Genomic DNA, 26,184 nt, shown 5'->3' with positions numbered 1-26,184 from the left:
GAAGAGTGAAAATGTGGCCTGGGATTGAAAGGGTTCCCAGAAAGGCTGTACTGTCATTAAGAGGGAATCTGAAGATGGAAGTGAAGGCCAGAAAATGGAAGGATTGGGAAAGGAAAATATTTAATTTTCAAGTAAGTTTATTATCTCTAGAGGAGGCACTTTAGAGAGCAAAGTGGAGATGATGGGTAGAATGAAAATGAGACACTAGGGTGATCAGTTTGAGGGAAATGGGGAAAAAAAGAGAGGGTACTGGAAGGATAGTAAATAAGATTTAATTAGTAATAGCCCAGGATTCAGAATCAGTGGAAGAGGGGAGGTATGACTGGATAGGGGTTGGAAGAATATGTTCAGGTAGATTATCCACATCCCTAGAGGTTTAGCCTCAGTATGGAGTCATCTCAGCGCTCCACAGGTCTGGAAGGAAATTGAATGAGGGAAAAGGATGAAATGGTATTTCTATCTTTCCCCTTTTTTACCAGAGTCCAGGAGACTGGCACAAAATGTATTGGTAATTTTTTTTCCCTTTGTTTTGAAGGCAGAGTAGGTGAGGAGGGTGTGTATATTATGGAATTACATCTCTTTCTTTCCCCTGAAGACAGAAAGAAGTCAGGAGATTTGGCCAGTGTTGGATGGAATAGCTTATTAATTACATAGCTCTAGCCAATGCAACATATATGCTTAAAATTTGCTGTCTTTCTATAGCCTACATACTAAAAGTTAAACTCTTTTGTCCCACCCCTTTAAAACCTTTGCAATTTTGCAACAATGTATAGTTCCTCCTTTATCTCAGTACTCACTTCCATGTACTCTCTCCTCCAGTGGAATTAGTCACCTTGCCATTTCCTCACTTTTTTCTCCTTTTATTTTCCTCTCCTTTACATACTCTTGGAGCAAGTGACACTGACCTCCTTGCTGTTCCTCACACAAGACACTCCATCTCCTTTTTGAATTTTCACTGGTTGTCCCTTATGCCTCAGATTCTTTCCCATGTCATCTCTTCACTTCCTGGATTCCTTCAAGTGTTTCTATATCAGCCCCTCTACTCACACAGGTTCCCATTGCTTTAAATGCCCTCTTTCCAATTTGCCTCCTAAAGTACAACTCAAATGTCATCCGTTTTATAACGTCTTCCTTGAATGCTTTTATCTAATGACGATTCTCCTCCGCATAGATGACATTTTTCTTTTCCTCCTCTAATGCATGAGTCATATATTATTGCCTATAATAATTATTTGTCAATCCATTTATTAGATTATTAAGTTCTTTTCACTAGCTACTAAAACAGTGCTCTTCCTGTTTTATATGCTGGTGCATAATTAGTGTTTGGTGAAAATCAATTAGTCTTAGCCTTAACACTGGCATAAGGATTCTGAGGCTTCCTACCATAACCTTCAAGAACATTGATCAAGACTTTCTTTTCTTAGCATTGAGGTCAGGTTGATTGCTTTCCCTTTAAATCTTACTTTCAGTTGGAAGGAATACAGAATTACCATGTTTCTGAGGTTCATCTAGGGATTCAGAGGAATCCATGGGGATCCTTATTTCTATACTTCTTTGCAGAGTACGTTTATATTTGTCAGTAGGGTTGCCTTGAACTGATTCATCAGAGGCCATCTTTAAGTCTCTGGTGTCATCTTAGTTCTGCAGCATACAACCACCTGAGTGACTATAGACTGAAGCAAATACATGAATTGTTTTGTATCTTCAAGAAGCTCCTGGGAGCTATTGACAGGTTTAGCAGTGCCTAGAAATGCTATTTTGGGTCAGTGCTTTGCTGATGAGAGGATTGAACTAAATGATCATTAAGTCCCATTTCCTTTCTAATAGTCTGTGATTTTATGATTGTACATCCAATTGGCCCATAGCTACCTTTGCATGGATTTGATTGGCTATTGAGCCACTCAGAGGCTCTAGTGCCCCCTGGTGGTTACTGAATTCTTATATTAGACCTTGAAACATACAAATCTATTGTGAGAACTACTATTGAGAGACACACAGAGAGAGAATTTACATAATTTATAAGACATTTTATCATACAGGGTAACTTACCAAAATATAGTAGGTATATATGAAGAACAAGAAACTTAGAAAACTTAGAAAAAAAGGGGTTTGTTTTTCTTCCTTCTAAATGGATAAATGTCATAAATTCTTTCAATTCTTTCCCCATGTGTTACATCCCCTCCCCACTTCTGTTTGTTGATCCTTAAGATGTCTATGAGCTTTTGACAAATACCCTTTTGACATAATTCCCTAACAGTGATTATGAAGTTTTATATATGGTGTCTTAGCTACTTTAAATAAGACTATTCTATTAAACTACACATAAAAGTCTAAGTAATAAATGTTTATATAATTATACTCTTAATTCCTTACAATTTCCAAATTTATAATATTGAGAATTAAAATTTTCCTCTCTCCCCAAAATTATAAATGATAGAGAAAATGGGATTATAGCTTATATGGTATAAGTCATCTTAAGTTTTAGAAACCTAAATGATACCTTATTCTTCAATAGAACTTAGATCATATACATTTTATGTTTGGTTGTAAATAAATATTTTATAGATGACACATAAATCATGCTAATGTCACTAGGTAAATAATTTTCTTGCACAGTGGAAAAGATTGTTTACATTTTGACTAAAATCACAGAGAACCTACTTTTCTGTAATCTCTATTAACTTAGACATAATGTCTCTTTTCAGTTTGTAATCAGTTTCTTCTGCACAGTACCTTTTCTAATTCAGTTTAAATTACCCCCTTTCTGTGATGAACTTGCTTTTTCACATTTGCCAGCTGTGAATGCATTTAGACTGTAAGTGCAAAAGTAGTAGGTTCAGAAACAGCCCTTTGATTTCATTGTTGCAGTTAACCATTTAGTTTGATGGTGTGGGATTTGTAACCAACTGGAACTTCCAATTGTGCCTTTCCCTTCCCTTTTCCTTCTCCCTCTCTACAAAGGATTTATATGTGAAAATTGATAGGTTCTATTTCCCTAAGTCATTCACATTTATTTCTAATTAATATTTACTTAAAATCTGTGCTTGCTTACCAAGGTAAATAGTAACTTCCCAGAAGGAAAGAAGATAAGAATTGAACCCTTCACTCAAGATGTATATATTTGTACATGCATATGTTTTCATATATACATCTATGTGTACAGATATGACTGCTGTTAATTAGATAGAAAGAAAAATGCTTTTGTGACCTAAAAGTATTGCTTTGTCTATCTCTGATCAGAAGCAAAACTAGACACTTTTCATGCTTCTATTTATATGATATACTTAGGGAATGAAGTGTAATTTTAAAAATTTCTCAAAAAGCCTCAATTTTCTATTTTTATGTTAGCTTAATATAATTATGGTATTCTATTAGTTATAGGGCATGATATACACCTAAAACTTGTAAACAGTTGCTTAAAATTACATATGATCTGATGCAACAATTGGAACAACCTAAAGGATATGGGGGTGTGGTGGAAAGACGATATTTTCAAAGTAATTCATGCAAGACCGACATGTGAGGGAAATGACTTCATTTTGAACCAAGTTTGAATATATTAATAATATATTCACATTCATTTTGTAAAACTATAACTACATGGGAGAAAAATGTGTTTAAAATAATAGATGAGAGGTTATAATGAGTTTTTTTAAATGCCACTGTAAAATTTTAATAAAAAGATACAGTACTCTAGAAATGCATATGTTCTATAATCTACCTTGATTATTTGTTTTGCCTTCATTTTTCACATACAAATAGAGGGGTGGAATCTACTTCAGCTAATGGCAATCTAAATTCAATTCACATGCTTTTATATTTTTAAAAACATAACCTACAATGTAGATTTTCTTTTTGGGAACTCAGTAATTTTATACTTAAATGTTACCACTTCTTACAGATGTATCTTAGTATTGTGGAAAACTTACTGGGTAGGAGGTTTTTTCTATGTCACTGTGCAAATCTCCAGCCCCCTACACCCTCAAAAAAATGTCAACTGCCTTGTATACATATTCAATGAGAAGACTTTCCCCCCCTCAAAATCACAGACACTTATGAGATTATGTGTTTGACAGAGAGAAATCAACAAAATAAGGAATTGCACATATGTTAGTTACTATACCAATCAAAGTATAGAAAGACATTACTTTCATGGATTTCTTGGACTTAATGGAAAAGTATTTGTATTCACACCACTGAGTATTAGTCATTCAGTAGATGAAAGGAATATGTTAAACTTTAAAGGCTACCTTGGTGTCATTCTTAGAAGTAGGGATGAGACCCTGGGGAAAGTGCATGAAATCCTGGAGAATTTATTCCATGTATCAAAAGTTGTTTAATATAAATGGTTTTTGTAGTTTTGATAGCTGATATTTATGAAGTCGATATGGGAATATCTATGTTTCTAATTTAAGTGTTTTAGTCTGCAATTTTCACTCTTAAAGCATCTATTTGTGTAAAGATTGTTCCAAAATCTTCTATAACCTTGGCAAAACATTGCTAGTCTTTTATGAGTTTTTATTTATCTCTTTCCAAGGCTTAATCCATTATGCTGTTTACATTTTCTTTACATCCTTTAAAAGAGTACTCAATATGTTTTTAATATAATGTCTGAAAAAAACATTTTAATAGGCATAACAGCTAGAAATATACAATTATATCTATATATTTAAAAAATCAAACTGCCAACCCAAAAGGAAGAAAGAAGAAATTTCATTTCCAATCTTTAACTGAAAACTGGTTAAAAACCTATAAACTATACAGGACAGTAACTTGTAATTGTTTACAGAATGCTGCTGTCATTTTAGGACAATTCTAATTTTTACCACCATCACTTTTAGAAATATCTATTTTATATTTGATTTTTTAATGAAGATTAGAGGAAATTGAATTCTTAGGAGAAACAACTTTTATTTTTTAACCTAACAAGAAAAAACTCATAAATATCAGAGGATAAAGAAAGGGAGGGGGAGAATTAGTCAAAAAGGGAAATAAGATCATGTATGGACAGAGAGGTTATCTTCTTTTCAGTTTGGTAAACTTTGAAATTAATGATTTGATAAGTGATTCTTTTTATTTCAGAAACTTCATTGTTATATGTTTGATCATGGTTTAAATTTTTTTTAAATGGGGAAATTACCCTTTGATAATCATTTCTGAGGCTATTTTTCATAGCTGTTGTGAGGTGGGTAGCATGGGTAGAAGAGGAACTGGTAAGTTTTTTTCTTTTTAATATTTTTCAAAAAATTATTTTAAAAGTATAAAAGTATAATTACAAGAAGTGTAACAGAACTGTGTATAAGAAATGAAAGAACTGTAAAATTTCTTGTTTGAAAAGAAATGACTTCGATGGCATGCTAGGAACTTGGCAAAATTTAGACAGAATTGGGTGGGTGCTCACAAATGGAAAATGCTACAAGGTGAAACGACTTTAGATAAATGATTCGGATTTTTATTAAGACGCTTCGAGTTTGGGCATTAAGGTTTCATTCATTATGAACACTATAGAGCTCGTATTTAATGCCTTTAAGAAACAAAAAGGGAAGAGGAGTAAAAACAAGATTTCCTCGCTCTCTTCCTCAGTTTCTTTTGCCAGTTTTTTTTTTTAACTGTTGGAAACATTTTTTTAAATGAGATACATTTAACTGCTTTCATTCTTCCACAGAGAGTGGTGGGTGGTGCCCGAAAAATGGGAAGGAAAGAAAGCAGCTGCAAGGATAAAAGAGGAGAAACAGGAATACTTCGGGGAAAGGTGATGAACAAAGTTACCAGGCATGGAGTTTTGAATATCAATTTCCTAAAATAAAAGCCACTTCGTTTAAAAGTACAGCAATTTATCACCGCTTAGGAGCCCTTGACTTGTTACGATGGAATCCACGCTCTTTCACCTTTAGTTTCTAAACCTTAGAGAGTTGGATGGATGTGAATGGATATCTCTTTCTAGAACACTATCTTCATGATTGTTTTGCTAAGCGAAAGCCCCAATCCTTAAAAGCAGAAAGCCAACAGCAGCGTTGGCCTCTTCTCCCAACCCGGAGCTCTCCTTTCCACACACAACTAGATCGCACAGAGCTCAGAACCTGAGGGGAATCCTCTACCAGCAGCAACCTGACTCCTCTCTCCGCCAATTGGTCTGCGCCTCCGACCCCTCCTCCACGTCCTGGACAGCCTCCTACCCTGAGATCCGCCCCCTGGCTCTGGGAATCAGCATCTGGGAGGCCAGTTCCTGCTGCCACTCTCTTAGACTGACGGGTTGCTCTTCGGTCTGGAATCCCCGCCCCTTTCCCCCTAATTGATATTATTGGAGTGTGGAGCGAGCGGCCGGTCTGCAGTCGGAGACTTGCAGACAGCAAATACGGTGCGAACGAATTGGAAAGGGGGAAAGGAAAAAAAAAGAAAGAAAGAAAGAATGAAAGAAAGGAAAAGAAGGGAAGAATAAAAAAATCCAATAAAATCACCAATCCGGAGGAACGGGCCTGGGACTGAGAAGAGGAATTTATGCTAAAAGCGAACCCAAACCTACTTCCGAGCAAACGACATTTAAAGCAGATTCCCTTTTGAGATAATTAAGATAAACCCTCAAACCTGTTCATGCACCATGGTTTTTCAAACTCGGTACCCTTCCTGGATTATTTTATGCTACATCTGGCTGCTCCGCTTTGCACACTTGGGGGAGGCACAGGCTGCAAAAGAAGGTAAGGCAATAGGGAAAGCAAAGTTTGTTCTGACTTAGGTATCTATTTAGCTGAATCTTCTGTGCGAAATGGTTCATGTATAGGATTAAGAGACGAGCTGCATGCAGCAAGCATTCTGTCCTCCTTTCCATCCTCTTCCCAATCCCCTTCCACCCCTGTAAACGCTCTGGGCTGGAGGGAGGCAAGCGGGATGGCTCGGAGCGCCCTCCATACATCCCTGCACCATGGGGTGAGCTTGAAGAGATCGGAATGGGGTTTTGTGGCTGGTACGATCTGAGGGCACTCTCGTGCGATGGGGAAGGGTCGAAAGGGAGTCTTTCTGAGCAAGCTGTTTTATTAACACCCTGGGAAGGGTCGAAGGTATGCATGCTTCTCTGCGTGTGTATGTATGTGTGTGTGTGTTCGTGTGTGTTCGTGTATGTTCGTCTGTTCGTTTGTGGAAGCTGCAGCTGGAGTTTGACCGGGGACTTGGGCGCGCAGCCTCTGGTGTCTTATTCAAACCTCTGCCGAGTTCCTGGAGTCGGGTCCTTTCCCAGAGGACTGTGCAGACTTCTGTAAGATAATCAAGATCGGGACCCTAATAAAGTCTTCACTGCCGATTCAGATTGTTGCCCAGGCCCCTGCTGTTGGCACACAGCAACTGGGATGGAACAATAACACTGAAAAGGTGAAGTAGTGCATAGAGAGATGAGGCAGCACACTCAGACGCCACACTAAATGTACATCTCCATTCATAGACAGTGGCGTTACAAACCCAACGCTTAGGTTAAAAAAAAAAATAAAATGAATATTCTCTTCGTCTCCTTCTCTCCCCTTTTTAAAACCTTATGTGGGATGGATGGGGATCTAGGTAGGTAGGCTTCCATAGTTATAAAATGAAAAGTGATCCATGAAAAACCAATGGCACAGATTTTTTGCTCCCCCTGCCCCCACCTAATTCTGGAGTTTAAGCAGTCAGTAATCAAACCAGGCTAAGTGACCTGGGCCTCGATGTCTGTTTCTGTCAATGCAAAGAGATGGTCTTATTTAGCCAGGCAACTACGCCTGTGTGTGGTTATCCCCCCCCCCCCCTTCTTTGAACCACTGACAGGAGGTAAAATACCTTTCTGTGCCTGTAGTTGGAGCTGGGGGTGGGGGGGGACCTGTCAGTTAAAATGCTTTGCTTTTGAACACTATCAAATCTTATTCTTTTCCAAGGGACAATTTCCAAAGTTCACCTTCAAAGGATTTAAAAGCATTATATTACTGAGATTAGAAAATGCATTTAAAGTGATGCTGGAAACCACATTTGGGGTGTTGGTTGTGTGTGTGTGTGTGTGTGTGTGTGTGTGTGTGTGTGTGTGTGTGTGCATATGTATGTGTGCGTGTGGAGGGGCAATATCTCTCTCTCTCTCTATATATATATATATATATATATACATATATATATATATATATTTAAAGAGAACCTGTTTTCTAGAGACTGCAGAGAAATCAACAAAAATGAGATTGACACTGCTTCACTAAATCTAAGAAAACTTAAGTGATTATTCTCTCCCAGGATGCCCAGACCTCTTTTCCTTCCTTCATTTACATCCATCTCCTGAACCTCCTTCTCCCCAACCCGATCCCAATTTAATAATCTGCAACCTGTGTTAAAGATGAATTTATTAAGCAAAAGGGACCCTAACCCTCAGCTAAACAGTCATAGAGTTGTAAAAGGGCAAAACCGTTGAAGCCAGAAACGGCAATTAAAAAGGAAAATTACACATTTTATTTAAAATGAACGTTTAAAGACTCGTTCATTGCACTTTATACCTTTTGTACCGAAATAGCGGGATGGGAAGGAAAAGTTTGCACAGACGGCTAAAAGGTAGGTACTCAGGCGTACAGGCACACACATTTCCAGCAGGAGTTTAAGCTATAAATATCTGTATCACTAGGGGGAGAGGTTCCTGTAGCTAGAAATCCTGGTTTCATTCTACTCCCCTTCATCTGCCCCGCTACCCCGAGATCCATGGAGAGGTTTCTTATTTAAAATTCCAATGCTATTTCTGTCCAGAATGCGGGGGGGGGGGGACTGGGGGGATTAAAGGGGAGGTAAGGGGGTGGTAAAGGTGAGAGATTCTTGTGAAGGGAGAGCTTTGATCATCTCGGGAAAGTGTCAAGATTCCCACCGTGCAGGCTATAAATAGGTAATAATAATAAATGATCCAGCCTTAGGCGGTCCCTGAACACCTTCCTCCCCAAAGGGCCAGAGTTGGAAAATGTATTACGCAGGTGCCTGGTCCTCCCACTCAGTCACCCTAAGGAACTAAGGGCAAGAGGACTACCAGGGCTTGGATGAGCGTATTTTCTCCTCTTTACTCAGGAGAGCAATTTGTGTGTGAATGAGTGTGAATGTTTGTGAGAGAGAGCGAGGGGGAGGGAGAGAGCGAGAGCGAGCGAGCGAGAGAGCGAGTGAGAGAGAGGGGAAAATTCTGGGTCTGACGCTTGGAGGCGAAATGCAGCTGTTTCTCAGAAAACTAAACTCCGCCTGTGCAATTCACTCAATGGAGACACTTCCCTAAAGCATTCCTCCTCCTGGTCGACCCCCTCATTCCTCAGCCCCAGTTCGGGCTTCGAGTTCTCTAACCCTCCCCCTCCTTGGTAGTGGGAGAGCGTCCTTTCATCCAGAAGCCCCTTGTTTATACCACTGTCTAGACCTCTGCTACCCAAGCCAGAGCTAACAGTGTTCACAGCTCGCCCCAACAGCCCTTTCCTCCTTTTCTGGGATCCTTACAGTCCCAGAAACTCAAAAGATGCCCCGGGACAATTGCAGCTTTCCCTCCTGTCTGCCTTCTGCGCCTGCTCTTTTCTGTTTGGGGCAGATGTTGTTTGCTCCCCAACTCAACACAGTCTCAGGGTCTCCGGAGTTTGCTGCTGCTTCACCTCATGTTTAGCACACCTCCTCCCTGCCCCCTTCCCCAGGACTAGAGCAGTGTGTGTCCCAGGGTTCGAAGTTCCCGTGCGCTTGTCCACTTCCGAGCTTACTGGGCGGTAGGTTCTGTGAGTGGCTTGGAGTGAGGCCGGCACTCAATGTTCTGAGTGGGCCGAGAATCAGGTGTTAAGAACTGAGCTGGGGAGTGGAACAGCAGGGGCAGATGGATTGATCATATTAGAACTGCTTCTGATTAAACTGCCTAGCTGATTTCTATGTTTAAGCTTAAACGTTAGTTTGTTTGTTTTTTAAATTTCGTGTCCCCCACTCCCCTCAATTTTTTAATTGCAACAGTGCTATATTGTATCAAAATAGAAAACAAAAAACCCTTTAAAACGTAATTGGAAGTGCTACTTAGCCGTCTTCCAAGAAAAGTAAATGTTAACATGATTTTGAACCAAAGTTATTGTGCCTTAGTTAAAACACCCCCTCCCCCCAGTTTATCTCAAAGGCAAAATATAGAGAAATCGTTCATTGTTTTAATGCCTTCAATCTGAATTTAAATGGGTAAAAATAAAATTCCCAAAAAAATCCGAGTTTTAAAAAAAAGCCCAACAGAACCAATCCCCAGTTTACAACTGGTAAAATGGCTACATATGTTTTAAATAAACTTCCAATTCTGTTTAGACGCACTAGATACATACAAGATGTACAAGGTGCTTGCTTTCAAGATCTCCTTGAAAATAAGAGATTTACTATATCAAAGATTACTGAAACAAAGTAGATAACAGTATTTTAGAAGAGTTTACTAATAGATATTGCTTATAGGGGAATATAGCCTTGCTTGAAAGGGTTAAATATACAGTTTACTCGTTATCTCTGTTTTCTCAACATATTTCCATTACTTTCCAAAATTGACAAAAAAATTTATAGCATCATCTAGTAATAATATGATGCTAATATCAGTTGGAAAATCTTTTATTACTGTACTATTAAAATTTGAGTAAAACGCCTTAATTAAAATCCCTATTTTATTGAAGTAGATGCTCAACTTTGTTTTCTTTCTCTTTTTTTAACTTCAAAAGACTTAATTGAGAGATCATTCATTGCTACTTGAAAAAAAAGTTGATTTTGTTTTAAAAGGTGGTTTGATACTTTGAAAAATACTTATTTTTTAGAAAGTGAAAAGTAATATTTAAATCCTCACTTTATAATAATAAGAAATAGGGAAAGTAGTTCTATTAAAAGAAAAATAGAAAATCAGTAAATATCAGACTTAAAGGTGTACGTATTTCTTATGTATCCTGCTGTATTACTATGTCTGTCTGTTTATTTAATCTGTATTTATCATCTCTACATTTATCCCTTTACAAATGTTTGAATTAAAAATTTCATTAACATAAATTATGTTCTAATCCTTTTTATAACATAAATTATACTAAAATTACCAATCAGTTGTGAAAAGTAGTACAAAAATTATAATTAGATATTTTATGATTGGATAATGTCCCATTAAAAAGGCAAGCAAAATTATAATTTTAAATTTCAAATGAAACATTGTGAACCATTTCTTTAGAAAAACTTATAAATCATGCAATATATGATGAGTTAAAAAATACACTGAAGATAAATTTGATTTTTTTTTACTTAGTGATTTTTTCAATTTAGGCCAGTTCTGAAAAGTCTCCATGAAATAATTGTGCTAGAACACAAGAATAAATTAATTCAAGTGAATTGAATAATATATTGCAATTATCTTCTGACATATAAGTACATCATATGCTTTCACAAAATGTTAAGGCCTCCAGATTGTATAAGCTTATTTTTAACTAAATATTTTAAAATCCCATAAAATGAAGAGAATGAAAACCAGTTCATACTACTACTTCTACTGATTTTATTTGAATTTTTGATGAGAAGACCCCTCCAACCTAACATGTTTCATCAAAGGATGCAATATAATTTTCCCCCCAAAGAAACTTTGTACAGTGATCATTTGGATATATTTGTTGGTTTTATATGCATGTTGTGGCATATATATGTATATGAAATAAAATAAATGATTCCTATGTGAAGTTTTCTTGTTCTTTAAACCACATAATTTTTTTAAAAACCTAGTTAAAAATAATGTATATAACATTCAGAAGGGGTATCTTCTTTTTCAGTACTTCTTCTGGACTCTAAAGCACAACAGACAGAGTTAGAGTGGATTTCCTTTCCTCCCAATGGGGTAAGTGTTCCTCCTTATAAATATATGTATATATACACTTATATGCATACACATACATGTGTGTATGTGTATGTACACATGGGTATATTTTAAAACTTTTATTTAAAATCTAAAGAATAAATTCATTTTTTCACCTGGGGAAGTTATTGTACCCCAAACTTTCCTCAACATTTGTGACCAGTGTGGAGGTTTCATTTGATGAGGTTTTTGGGGAGGTGTAGAAAAGGAAAGAAGATGTGGGGGAGGCAAGGCATAGTTAGAGCTAGCTCCAGGGAGGGAAAAGAAAAGTCCCCCATGACCATGGGCTGTTGAGTTTCTATTGCAAGGAGAATCATACCTCAGGTTACCGACTACAAAATGCCAACTAATTACAGGGAACATTCCCTTCACAAACTCACTTAAACCCCTTTAGTTGCTTTATTCTTTTGCAGTATAATCACCAGGTAGGCTCTGTATAGTTCTTTAAAACAGTATGGGATCTACTTTCTTCTTTTTAGAAACATTTCCAACATCACTCAAAATTACTTATAAAAGAAACTTTAGAAAATCTGAACATGCTGAATATTTGTCACATGATTTTTGATAGAGCATATCATTTGTAATTCTCCAAATTCTTATATTGTCACATCTAGTTTTATTAGTTATAAATGCTTTTTTTCTCCACATTTGTCCCCAGGAGTAAACATGTGAATATTATATGTTAATTGCCTTATCCATTACATATGCCCAGTTAATGTTAAGAAAAGATACTTAAATATAAAATAGCTCTACAAAGATGCAGACCATATTATGTTTCACATATCCAGAAAGATATACTCTCTATTTAAAGTTATTTAAATAGCTATGTCTTGGCTTCTTACTTTAATTGTAAGAGAGGACACATTCTTCATCCCTTGAGGAAGAGGGTTCTGAGAGAAGAGAATATACCCCATTGTTTCTAAGTTAATCTTTGGCACAGTAAGAAATCTGGAGCCAGAAGAGCGTGAAGTATGAGTGAGGATATATAAAGTGTAACAAATCCAGCAAAAGAGAAGAATGAAAGTCTAAAAGGGTCTTTCAGTTTAAAAGTAACATCATAAAATCAATACTGCATGAACTGGAAGTCGATTTAAAACATCAGAACATGCATAATGAGACTTCGTTTAAAATATTAACAGGTTTGCTTAAATTAAATTGTTTGAGGGATTAGTTTGAAGACTGTGGCTGTCTACCTTCACAGTATGAACTTTTTGCATTGATGTCAAAGCGTTTTAAAGATAAAAGAACAAAAGCAAAGTAAGATTCTAGTCAATGTGAACTCTAGGTTGTAAATCTAGTGCTTCCTTGAAAGTGAAGTATCCTCGATAAGTAAAATAATATATATTGTAAGAAGACATTTAAATTAAAAATGGAATACCTTTCTTTCCAATGACAGATGCAACCCATTTTTCTACCATCCATCAATTAAAACAAATAGAGATAGAGGAGGATTTTTTATCTCTGAATAAAAGGAAACTGATATATGATTGCAGTACATCATCCATGTAATCCACACAATGATAAATTATGACTGTCAGTGTTATCTTGGGCTCTAATGGCCATCTTATCAACTGAAAGTATCTAACTTAACATTTAACTCTATGTTTTTCTTTTGGAATGCTTCTGATAATATTAGCAAAAATAAATTAAGCATATTCACTTTTAGAAAGATGAAGTGGTTCAATTAACCAGAGATAAGATTTTCATTTTTCAGTGACCATAGTGCTCCTCAAAATCTTAATAGAATTATTTTGTGTACAGAATCTATAAAATCAACAGAAACATATAATAAAACTAAAACAACTCTCCCCAGGGTCTGAAAAAAGTGAGCTTTAAGAACATGAAGTACATTCAAGAGAGTATGTAATGCTATACAACTTTATTTCCACCACCCTTATTTTTATACAGACCTAGATGAAACTATATTCAGTTTATTTAGAAATTAAACTCCTAAAGACTAAATAATTTTCCCATTAAAATGAGCAGTAACTAGTTTCATTGATGTGAAAATCAACCTTATGGGGAGGGGGGAGTATTCAACTTAAAGTGAAGCTAGAAAGTGAACCATAAAATTGACAAGATGAAACATAGATTTTTCGAGTATTAGTACATCCTGGATTCCATTACTCTCAGGAAACAATGGTTGTGGGAATCCTTTTCTTTTAAAGACAGATTTTATTTACATTTTAAGTAGCTTTCAGTCTCTTTTTTCAATTTCATTTAGTTAATAGACTAAAATCTGCACCTGCAAGTGTGTCTGACTTTGGGTACCTTTGGCTGTGTGCCTTCCAAACAGATGATAAACAACTATTTGAATCAAGGCAGGAATAGGCACACTTTTAGTTAATTGCAAGTTTAGATTACATTGAAAAGTAAGGCAAGGCTGGATAAAAGAAATATGAACCTTCCTGCAGCTTGAGGACATTTTAAAACTATTTAGGCATGTATAATAAAATCATAGCAAATATATTTCGGTTTTATAAAGAGGACTTGAACTTGAAAATATAGTCAATTTGGAAGCTCCGTTAACTCCAAGTAGCACATATCTCTCTCAGTAGTTTTGTTATTAAAACTATATGAAGTGTGATTTGTTAATATTTCCAACAGCAATGTCTCCTAATATTTACAATACTACCAAAAGTTTGATAATGATAATGCCCAACATCTAATTTCCTTAAATTGGTTAAGTAATGTATAGATAGTGTAGGTTGCTATTATGTCGGGATATGAAATTATACATGCTATCTGCAAACAATCTTGATAGTCACTTTTAATAAGTTTACCAAGGAAGGAAAGTTTCAGCAGTAACATGTCCATCTCATTGGTTAATGATAATGATTTCAAAAACAATGGAGTGAGGGCAGCTGTCAGGCTCCAGTACATCTTAGATAAATCACTTCACTTCAGTTGCCTAGCCCTTGTCCCTCTTCTGTCTTAGAATTGATAGTAAGACAGAATGTAAGTGATTTTAAAAAAGAAATGAAACCTCTTTATAACATTGGTTTCAGAGTACAGAGTGGTGCTATGGAAAGAATAATGGAAACAGTCAGAGGACTTGAGTTTGAATCTGGGCTTAGCCACTATATTCTCCCCTTAGTGTGGGTATTAAAATTGTTTGAAGTGTAGTTCTTTAATATTTTTTGCATCAGTTCTTTGTAATATTTACAACATTACCAACCGTCTGATGGTAATAATATTAGTAACTCAGGTGACGTTTGGCAAGTCATTCACTTCTTTGGGCTTTGATTTCCACATCTATAAAATGAGGGAGCTAGATTATAGGACCTCCAAATGATCTTCTAAATTTAACTTCATGACACATTGTCAGAACTATAATATTTCTCACAAATTAGCTATATTTATTGGCTTTTTACCATCTAAAATTGCCATATTGGCGTAGTGAAAACATGTAATAAATGTGCAGTACATTTAGTATTCCATAATCAATAACCCATAATCATTACAAAATTTTATCAGGGTTTAAGTGTTTCTGTGCAGTAACACAAAATACAAATAAGCATTTATAGATTGCATATATAATATATGCATATATAACATACATAAATTGATTTATTTTCTTAAATATGGAAGAAAAATGTCTAATTTTTCATTTTTCTCATTCTCAAAGTATTTTTCTGGGCATAATTCAGTCTTGTTGGTATGCCACATATTTTGTATTATCTTTTAAGGACCATTCATTTATAAACAATGAATCACCAAATATTTACTTCTAAGTCAACTACATTTCTGGTCACAGGAGCTTTATGTGCAATTTTATGTAGTGTGGTGATGAATTAATAGTACTTTATGTTTTGCAATCTACTAAATACTTCATTTCAAAAAGCATAAAATATTATAGTCTAAATATGCCAAATGAGACACAAAACATATATTCATGCCAAGATTTTTTCCCATTTTTGAGAAGTAATTTAGGGAATACATGGACCCATTATGTATTAATAGAACCATCAAAAACTTTTTAAGCAACACAAATTTAATGCTACATTAGTATGTATGCCAGGATATTTTAGTAGATCTGAATCCTCTTTTATGAGAGTTTATAGATTAAAACAGAGAGCAGAGGCAGGGATGGATTGTTTTTGTTGTTTTCCTTTTTTTTTACATTTACATTACCAAAGTAGAAATATCACTATAAAACATTCAATGTATTTATATTTCATAGAGATTATAAGTTATTCTGTCATAGTAGCATAAGAAAAACATGAATTGCAATGTTTTGGGGAGAGGAGGTAGAGAAAGCTGCCATACCCTTCCCAAATATCCATAGGCATTAAATATATGAAAAAATTCTACATAAAAATATGCTATTTCCCCCCAGTTCATCTGATTTCTCTTTGTTAATTTTACAGTGGGAAGAAATTAGTGGATTGGATGAAAACTACACACCTATACGAACATACCAGGTATGCCAGGTCATGGAACCTAACCAAAACAACTGGCTCCGGACTAACTGGATTGCAAAAGGCAATGCCCAAAGAATTTTTGTAGAACTGAAATTCACCTTGAGGGATTGTAACAGTCTTCCTGGAGTGCTGGGAACATGCAAAGAAACCTTTAATTTGTACTATTATGAAACAGACTACAACACTGGCAGAAATATAAGGGAAAATCTCTATGTAAAAATAGATACTATTGCTGCTGATGAAAGTTTTACCCAGGGTGACCTTGGGGAGAGAAAAATGAAACTTAACACAGAGGTGAGAGAGATTGGACCTTTGTCCAGAAAGGGATTCTATTTGGCCTTTCAGGATGTTGGGGCTTGCATTGCTTTGGTTTCTGTCAAGGTGTACTACAAGAAATGCTGGTCCATTATTGAGAACTTAGCTATTTTTCCAGATACAGTGACTGGTTCAGAGTTTTCCTCTCTAGTGGAGGTCCGAGGGACATGTGTCAGCAGTGCAGAAGAGGAGGCAGAAAACTCTCCTAGGATGCACTGCAGTGCAGAAGGAGAATGGTTAGTGCCTATTGGAAAGTGTATCTGCAAAGCCGGTTACCAGCAAAAAGGGGATACTTGTGAACGTGAGTAGACAGATTCTTTTTCTTTCTCCTTTGTAGTGTTTAACTCTTTGCACCAAATGCAATTGTTAAGGTAATCCTAAGGAGGGGAACATTTGACACCTCTTTATTTTAAGGAGTCTGATGCTGTAGACTTTCCTCTTAAGCAAAATTACTACTGATCCAAATAAGCACTTTACACAAAGGGCATACAATAAATATTGCTGACATAGAGTATCCAAGAGGAATTTACCTGCTGTTTGACATAAAAGTTGAATGATTTAAAGTTTGAAATAAAAGAATGCAAAACAATTTTCAGAGAGTAGGAGCAAAACTCTAGCTGGGTTTTGTACTTTTCACTAAGATATGAGTAGGATGTGGGATGCTAGAATACCAAATGCAACATTGATTGATATAGATGGCATCTCTTGGATTTTCTATCTTAAAGTCTTGACTTCCATCATCATAGCTCACTTAACATATGCTAGTTATAGTTACTTAAAGATTCTATTGAATGGCTTAAACTTCATTCCCATTTTGACTATGTAATAAGATTAAGAATTTTCTGGTAATCCATGATCTGAATATATAACAGAAAGCTCATGGATATGTGGTGATAACAAACTTTAGCAATTTCACTATGAGATTTGAAATATGTCAATTTTTCATCCTTACTTGTAAAAAAAATCTTCATTGTTTCCTTTACACCTGTGCCTCTCTTCAAGAGAGTTGTTGTGTAATAGAATAGGGCATTAAGTCAACATTTTCTACATAAAACATTTTCAATTGAATTGTTAAAATGGAGAATTTTTCAAGTTTGCCTAGTGTCCACTGAAATAGCATGATCACATTATTTAAAAATTTTATTTAAAATGATAAATTATGAAATCCAAAAGAGCTTTAGATAATAATTATCAAAGTTTTGTGATACTTGATGTTTTAGCTGGATATTTAGTCAGTGCCTCTTTAGATTCTTTGTGACCTCTCCACCACTCACTTTAACTATTTAGTTGTTATGGTTAACAATACCCAAAACAAAGAATGGTAGGAAATATCTTTCATTCTATTTTGGTGTTTCCTTACATTCCTAGGTCATTCCAATGTTCTTCCAGGTATGTGTTCTGAGCCTTCCACAGACTATTTTTATTTGGCCATATGAGATACTGCCAAAGCAAATCACACACACACATAGACATATGAATATGCATATGCATATACTTAATGTTTATATATACATATCTGTAATGAACAGCATAGAAAAAACTAGCAAACATGTTGAACATTGAAGGAGTATATCTTTAACATAACATCAAATTTATATGTGACCCATTATTTCCAGCTCTCGAGGGTTTTATTTATTATATAATTCAGATAGAAATAATCTTGGGAGTGAAAGGTCCCATTTATGTCCTTGCCTGTTTAGAGGTTACCTGAAAGATCCTGGCAAGGGTCATATTTATCTGCTTATTTTTCTCTCCTCTCTTCTCTGGCAAGGCTTTAAATTTAGCACAAATCTTTCACAAATCCCATATATATGAAGAAACTTAAAAACTGATCAGGACTTATTTGGTTGGCTCAGTGCTTTCCTAGATGATAAGAGAGGCAAAACTCTTAGTAATATTATTGGTAAAAGGAGCCCAGATTTTCTCTAGTCTTCTAAACTGGTAGTTTCAACCCAGTACCTTGCAACTGAAAGAAGACATAAGAGTAGCTATCAGGTTTTTTGTTTGTTTTTTTTTTTTTTGGTAGAAGAGGAAGGTTTGGGAATGGACTTGAAAGTGTGGCAGGACAGTCATTAACTTAAGAAAAAGATTTGTTTCCTATATGGGGGGGGGAGGGAGACCAAGAGATAAAATAAATACATCTAAGAAACACAAAATGTAACTATTTCCAAAATTAGTCATATTTCCTGGTTTAAGGAAATAAATTTTGGGTACTATAAGGTGAAGTTTAGTTTTTCACAAAAATTTTTGCTAATGGTTTATTAAGGTATAGAAATGAAGTGAAGAAAGATTTCTTGAATTGCGAGAAATAACTTAGGGATAAGGAATAGTTAAAAAACATTTTATCTGACTGAAAATTTCATCTCATTAAATACAGCAGTATGAAAATTGCACACATTTAATCATCTTCACATCCAGAATATTGAAAGTCCATTAGCCTATTTTAAACACTGACAACATAGAATAGACTCAGGAGTTTCAAGAACAAAACAAATAAAGTTAGTACTTCATTATTATCTAAATTCTGCTTCAGAATAAATGAGTTAGATATTAATGGTTATGTTTATTAAATAAAACAAAGCAAAAACCAAAATAAAACAAAACACCAAAACATACCATGACTCAAAGGGGATAAGATACTTGATTAAAGAGCTACTTAAAAAATAGCATTGAATAATGACAATGAGAATAAGTTGCTTAGTAAGTAGCCTTCTTAATTTCTACCTTTGGTGCTGTTGACAGAGAAATTAAATGATAACTTGTACTTGAATATGGCCCCATGTTCAGTTGCAAAAAAAACACTTTCTTCTTTGGCTTGATTCCAGAGTCATTGCTGAGAAAATACTCTACCCTGGAAGGCTTCCAGAGGCTTCTTTATAGTATTTCTCCTGTTTTCTTTCAATGATCCTGTTAAGAGTTTGAAAACAAACTCCAGCCTGATTTTGAGGGAAACTGATGTGTTTGAGAGAGGATGAGAATGAGCCCCAAGCCAAATGAAGGCTTGTTAGCAGTTTAAAGTCAGATTGAGCGAGACTCTCAGCTTTTGACTGCTGCCCTTACAGACTGTGATACTTGTTGGACTTCTCCATTCTTGATGATGTTATGAAGAATGACAAATATGAAATCACTGATAGTCTATGTAAATATTATCTTTCGTTGGGGGGGAGTAACCTATTAGGAGGGAAAAGTTCATCTTATCTATTCTTTGAGGCATTACACCTTCTTTACAGAACACCCTGATAAATCACAGAAGTATCAAAATATATTGGCATGGCTAAAGTCAAATCAGCTCTATGTTATACTGGCAGAATCTTTATTAGAAATGCCATTTCTCAATTTCTTTAATCCATTCACTTTGTGGATCGAATTTCTTACCATTTTTTATAATGGTTTTAATTCCTTCTATTTAGGAAGAGGCAGTGATATAAGAAGAGCACTGGATTTAGAATCAGAAGAGTTTTTTAATTCAAAATTTGTTAACTTAGCATTTGTATTATCTTAGACAAATCATTTAACTTTTCTAGGCCTCAGTTTTCTTGTCTTTAAAATGAAAGGTTTTGACTAGAAAACTTTGAAGGTCTACTATAAGCTTTATGAACTTTATTTCCATTTGAATGCTTGTTCAAAGGTGATAATTTAATTTAGCTAAGCATTATAGGATCATCCATCATATATTAAGGGCTAATAAAACTCCATCAACCCTCATTTTCCCCACAAGAAAATTGAGACCCAATCAATTGACCTCCCTAGAGTAATATATGTTATATGACATAGTTGGAACTTGAACTCATGTCCTCTGATAATCAAGCTTGCTTTCTACAATACCATACAGCCCAATGGGATTAGTAGAGTAACTCATTCTCTGGAATAAGTATTCTATCTTAGTGGGCAGATTATTTCTCCGTCTATATAACTGATAATGGAAAGACTAAAAATGTAGGCTCTCATTTTGATTCTATTTTACAATCGGAATTCTACTTATTAAAATATCATAACTCCATAAAAGTACATCTCTTTCTGGATTCAGAGTCATATCTATCCACTATACTATTCTCTCTTTCCTTCCTTTTTTCCTCTTTTTTCATTCCTCCCTCCCTCCTTCCCTCCTTCTGTCTCTGTCTCTTCTCTTTCTCTGGCTCTGCCTATCTGTCTCTCCTTTTCTGTGGAAGGGATTCAAATATAAATATATTACTTAAGAACTTTGTGTCCTTTCAAAATATAAGAAAATGCAATTTACCAAACATATGGCACACAGGTGAAGCAAGGTAAAAACCTATCATCAGAAATGAACGACCAGAAAAATAAGTGGGTGGTTTTCCCTTAGTGAGATTTATTGTTCAGTCATTTCAGTAGTGTCTGTCTCTGTTACCTCATTTGGAGTTTTATTGGCAAAGATACTAGAGTGGTTTGCCATTTCTTTCTTCAGTTCATTTCACTGATGACAAAACCAAGATAGACAGTGTTTAGTGACTTGAGCAGGGTCATACAGCTAGTATTAGGCCAGATTTGAGCTCAGGCCTTCCTAAATCCTGGCCCAGCATTCTATCCACCATATCACTTCATTGCCCTTGAGTGAGGTAATTGATGGAAAATATCATTAATATTCATGCAATGTCAGGAGATCTTGATCTAGTTCATAGCATGTTAGGTGGGACAAAGAATGAATTTTAGAAAAAGACAAGGGCAAGAGTTGTATAGGCTGTTCTGTTTTTGAAGTAGAAAATCCACATCCATAAAGTAGTGATCTCATTGATGGAAATTCTGGATTTAGAGCACTTTTATGGCCAGAGACACAAAGTTAAAAAAACAAACAAACAAACAAGCAAAATAAATGTTAAGATGAGACATTCCCTACACAGGCTGGTAGAAAATTTCACACTTTATATTTATGTTTTACTTTTAATACTTCCTGTGAGGTGAGTAGCACTTAATAAAATTATTTTCATCCTTGCAAATAGGAAGAGGTAACTTTTACATTTAACCTTGCACATATTTCAGCCCCTTTATGTACCTATCATATTTGCTCTGTAGGATGAGCCTATGATATATTACAAACATGTTTAGCTTCACTTTACAAATAAGGAGACTGAGACACAGATGTTTAAGTGGTTTTACATGGTCGCACAACAGGCTAGTGTCCAAAGGAGAGATTGGAAGGAAGTTTTTTTATGACTCCACTTTGAATCCCATTTTATATTACATTATGCAGAATCAATAAGTAATGGGGTCTGAAAAAGTTTAACTGACAACTCAAGCTAAAACATTTCAAAAGTAACATACATACTCTGATTTCCTTACTCCAATCTTACAACTATACTATGTTTCATTGTTAGACATTGAAAATAAATTCAAATGGATAAAAATATTGTAGAGAGTAACTTCTGCATTTTTGTTTACACTTTCAGAGGTCCTAGAACAGTATATTTAAAGAGAATTGTGGTCAAAATGGATTTTTCATATATCCTAATTTCACTTTTTTGACATGGTATTTAAAATTTCTCTCATGACTTCTCATGTAAAGGAGTCTAAAATAATTTTAAAAATATTCCTCATAATAAGACTCTTTCCTCAATACTCCAGTTAGAATATTGACAAAGTGAAGAATTTATAGAATATTTTGGAATACTGCATTACCTTTCTTTACATAGTTGTATTTATATAGTTTTAGAAACCTTTTTTTTTGTCCCAAGCAATGTGTTTCTAATTTATAATTTCTGAGGTGCTCAGGATCTGATATTTATTTAATGTGTGATGTGACATTTTGCCATATGATGCAGTGTCTCACACATAAAATCAGAAGCAAATTTATTCAATTTAACATTTCAAGCCAATTTAGATACTGTTCCAGTGACTATTCTGCACATTTTTCTTATACACTTAAACTTCATTTTTCCTTTATTTGATTGTCCAAAACATTCAAGAATCATCATTATATATTTCATACATGAACAAATGACTTTAATATAATCTCTATAATGCATAAAAGTCTTGTACTTTTGAAAAATATTCTTTTTTGCATCCTAAATCCTGCATATAAAGCATATGTGTCTGGACATTCTTTTTCAATTTAAGAAATTCCATTCCACCCCCCCCCCCCCATTAGACTGGGTTATACAAACTAATTATTCTCTTTATAGCTGATGGAAGTAAGTCAGATACTTCGGGAAGAACTCTTTCAGGTCACTAGGGCATTAGTTAATAAATTGATCTGGCAGAGTATGCTTATAGAACTATGAGAATCTATTTCATATAAATTAGCTTTTATTGCATGATCTAATACCAAAAAAGTTAGCATGGAATGTGCTTGAATTGAAAAAAAATGTTCTCTACTGACCTTTTTTTTTGTTTCAGAAGGATATTAAAAATATTTTGATCTATTAGAAAATAGATAACATAATATAAACATATATGAAATCATAAGGAAAATAACATAATATAAACATATATGAAATCAGAAGAAAAATAATGATAAATTACCAGTATTCATTTATTGCTCCATATATACAATTTCTTAAATATTATTTAAATGCAAAGACATACATCTTCAATTGTTAAATAAACATCCCTTCATTTAAAAAATTAATATATTAAGTTTTTTGCTACAGAGTCTAGTTAAGAGGAACATAGTATTTCTGTATACTGCAACCACTCTTGCACATAACATATTTCTTGTTATCTTTTGTCAAGTACAGCATATGAATTGGATTGGAACACATAAGAAAACTGTAAACAAGAAACACCAAAAGTGATAAAGAACAGTGCACTGCCTTTTAAAAGCAAATCTAAACTTGAGAATGACATAACTGCCTTCAAATTTGTAGCATAATAGAATGAGAAATGAAATATGTTCTTCAATTTTCTTGAGCATGAGCCTTTTAAAATTTATGATCAATTTTGTAAATAACAGGGAGGGGGGAACCACTTTTTTTCTCCTTCCAATCAATGTGAAACCTGGCCACATTTTAAATTTCCTTAAAGTTATTTTTCTTACTTTGGGCTTTTATCTACATTATCAAGTCAATATTAGGGCTTAGACTGATGCTGCTAGATTTCTCTAGAGCCTCTATCTACATTATAATGATACACAATAAATAAGACTCAGTGGTCCAGTTTACAAGAACCATAAGACTTACATCTCAACCATTTATGGTGGCGAGTAGGTTATAGGCTAATGGATCGTTCTCAAGATGTGTATTATGGTAAAGAAGGCGGAGGACCAGGAATCTGGTTTTCATTTAGAAAGATTGTGACCTCTTAGAAGAAAGAAGAGTATAGCATCACACTGATTTATTGAAACTAAAACCTCAAATCTGGAAGGAGTGACCTAGTGCCAACTTTTTTTGACTAATCCAACAAATATTTATTGGGTCTTTACTTTTATTTTAGCACTATATTAAACACTAGTAGGGAAACAAGGGAATATAATAAAAGGTCCTTTTGCTTTGGAAGTTTATATTATAATTAAGGACACAAGACATACATATATACATACATACAAATTTATATGATGACATAGAAGCTAAATATTTTTACAGTACAAGATAAGGGTTGCTTTGCAGGATTATATAAATGTCTTTTCATTTGTTCAAATATTCATTGTATAACTGCTATGCATTATGTCTCTGTGCTAAGTGCTATGAGGCATACAAAGAAGTATAAGATACTGTTACTCTGTCCTCTAGAAGATTACAGTCTAGCAAAAGACCTAAGATATATACATAAATAATTAAATTACTAGAATTATATAATAAATGCCTAGAGATAGCATGGAGTAATGGATTCAGATCCAGCTTAGAAGCTAAGAAGACCTATGTTCAAGACCTGACTCAGATACTTGGTACCTATGTAAAGTAGGCAAGTACCTTGACCTCTCACTGCTTTTGGCAATTCTAAATTTCTCTACTGCAACAAAAGTACTGACTTGCATTGATAGATAGAGTTTCTATACCTGGAACTGCCTTTACTAATGTAATCACAGATTCAGTGCCAGTTTCTATCACTGCTATAAAGTTTGAAAAACAGAATATTCTTTTTTTTGAAAATTTTATTTAGTCAGTTTCGAACATTATTCCTTGGTTATAAGAATCATATTTTCCCTTCCCTCCCCCCACCCCTTCCCATAGCCGACACACAATTCCACTGGGTTTTCCATGTGTCCTTGATCAGAACCTATTTTCATGTTGTTGATGTTTGCACTAGGGTGATCATTTAGAGTCTACATCCCCAATCATATCCCCCTCGATCCATGTAATCAAGCAATTGTTTTTCTTCGGTGTTTCTACTCCCACAGTTTTTCCTCTGAATGTCGATAATGTTCTTTCTCATAGATCCCTCTGGGTTATTCAGGGTCACTGCATTGCCACTGATGGAGAAGTCCATTACATTCAATTGTACCACAGTGTATCAGTCTCTGTGTACAATGTTCTCCTGGTTCTACTCCTTTTGCTCTGCATTACTTCTTGGAGGTCGTTCCAGTTCCCATGGAATTCCTCCACTTTTTTATTCCTTTGAGCACAATAGTATTCCTTCACCAACACATACCACAACTTGTTCAGCCATTCCCCAATTGGAGGGCATCCCCTCATTTTCCAGTTGAAAAACAGAATATTCTAAGAGTTCACAGAAGGAAGAAATAATGTCTGGTACAGTGGGAAAGACCTGTCTTTGGATGTAGAATAGTTAACTAAGGTCAAATCCTACCACCATCACTTATTATTTACCTATATTATGTTTATTCTACCTAGTCTTCAGTTTCCTAATATGTAAAATGAGTTAGGCTAGTAGACTCTACTATCTCTCCCAGCCCTAAGTTTTAGAATTCCATGATGTGGGGAATTTTCTGGATAGAGGGATACATGAAAGAATGATGAGTGGGTAAACTTGAGGTACCCAAGGAGGTTCAATACTGGAAAGGACTAATTATGCTGCATGTCAAATAAACAGTATAAATAATGGATTCTATTTAAATTTAGAGGAGAGAAAGATCAATCATTTAGGGGTGAAGTAGTCCAGAAAAGTAAAACAGAGAATTTAGAATTTCACTGATTCCTTCCTGCAAGATCCACACAGATGGTTTAGAGAATAATTAAATAATTATTAGCAAAGGGAAGTTTATAAACAGTGGCTCCATGATTGTATAGCATATGGTATTTCTAAGGGAGAGTTATCTGACAAGCTAATGCACTGAGATTTTGCCTTGGGAAATAATGGGACATCAAATTGGAGAGGAAAAAAATGAATGCCAATCAAAGGAATTTGGATTTTATCTTCTACAAAATCAGTCCAGATAATCACATGATCAAAAGTGGTGTTTCAGGAAAGTGAGCTTCACTATTTTTGTAGGATACATTGGAAGGGAGAGAAGGTTAAAAGGAAATTATGTCAAGTAAGACTAAGTAAAACATAAGTATCTGGATGAGCACAATGAAAGTAGGAAAGGAAAAGACAGAAGTGCTATTCCACTTACCTCCATATTTCTTTGAAAAGTTGTGAGCTTTCAATTTATTAAAAATTAAACTGCTTACAAAATTTCCCTATCTCTCCCTGCCCCTTCCTCTTTATTTCCCTATCCTCTTCCCTCTTTTTCCCACTTCCCTCAAAAAT

At 35.0% G+C, this 26,184-nt stretch overlaps 1 protein-coding gene across 6 annotated transcripts in view; it reads left to right on the top strand.

Moving 5' to 3' along the window:
- Positions 1–6,022: 6,022 nt before the first annotated feature.
- EPHA7 (EPH receptor A7) overlaps positions 6,023–26,184 on the top strand; it is a 214,466-nt gene continuing 194,304 nt past the window's right edge. For 2 of the 6 annotated variants that reach the window (XM_056818602.1, XM_016431188.2), the window contains exons 1-3: positions 6,070–6,695; positions 11,760–11,824; positions 16,213–16,882. In XM_056818602.1, coding sequence (XP_056674580.1) covers positions 6,599–6,695; positions 11,760–11,824; positions 16,213–16,882 — 832 coding nt within the window. In that variant the 5' untranslated portion in view covers positions 6,070–6,598. Of the gene's footprint in view, positions 6,696–11,759; positions 11,825–16,212; positions 16,883–26,184 lie in introns of all 6 variants that reach the window. The other 4 variants (XM_016431191.2, XM_056818603.1, XM_016431189.2 and 1 more) reach the window with 4 other exon arrangements.

The sequence above is a fragment of the Monodelphis domestica genome, chromosome 2 (genome assembly GCF_027887165.1).
Source record: "Monodelphis domestica isolate mMonDom1 chromosome 2, mMonDom1.pri, whole genome shotgun sequence".
NCBI classification, from domain to species: Eukaryota; Metazoa; Chordata; class Mammalia; order Didelphimorphia; family Didelphidae; genus Monodelphis; species Monodelphis domestica.
This window is presented reverse-complemented; position numbering and strand designations above follow the sequence as displayed.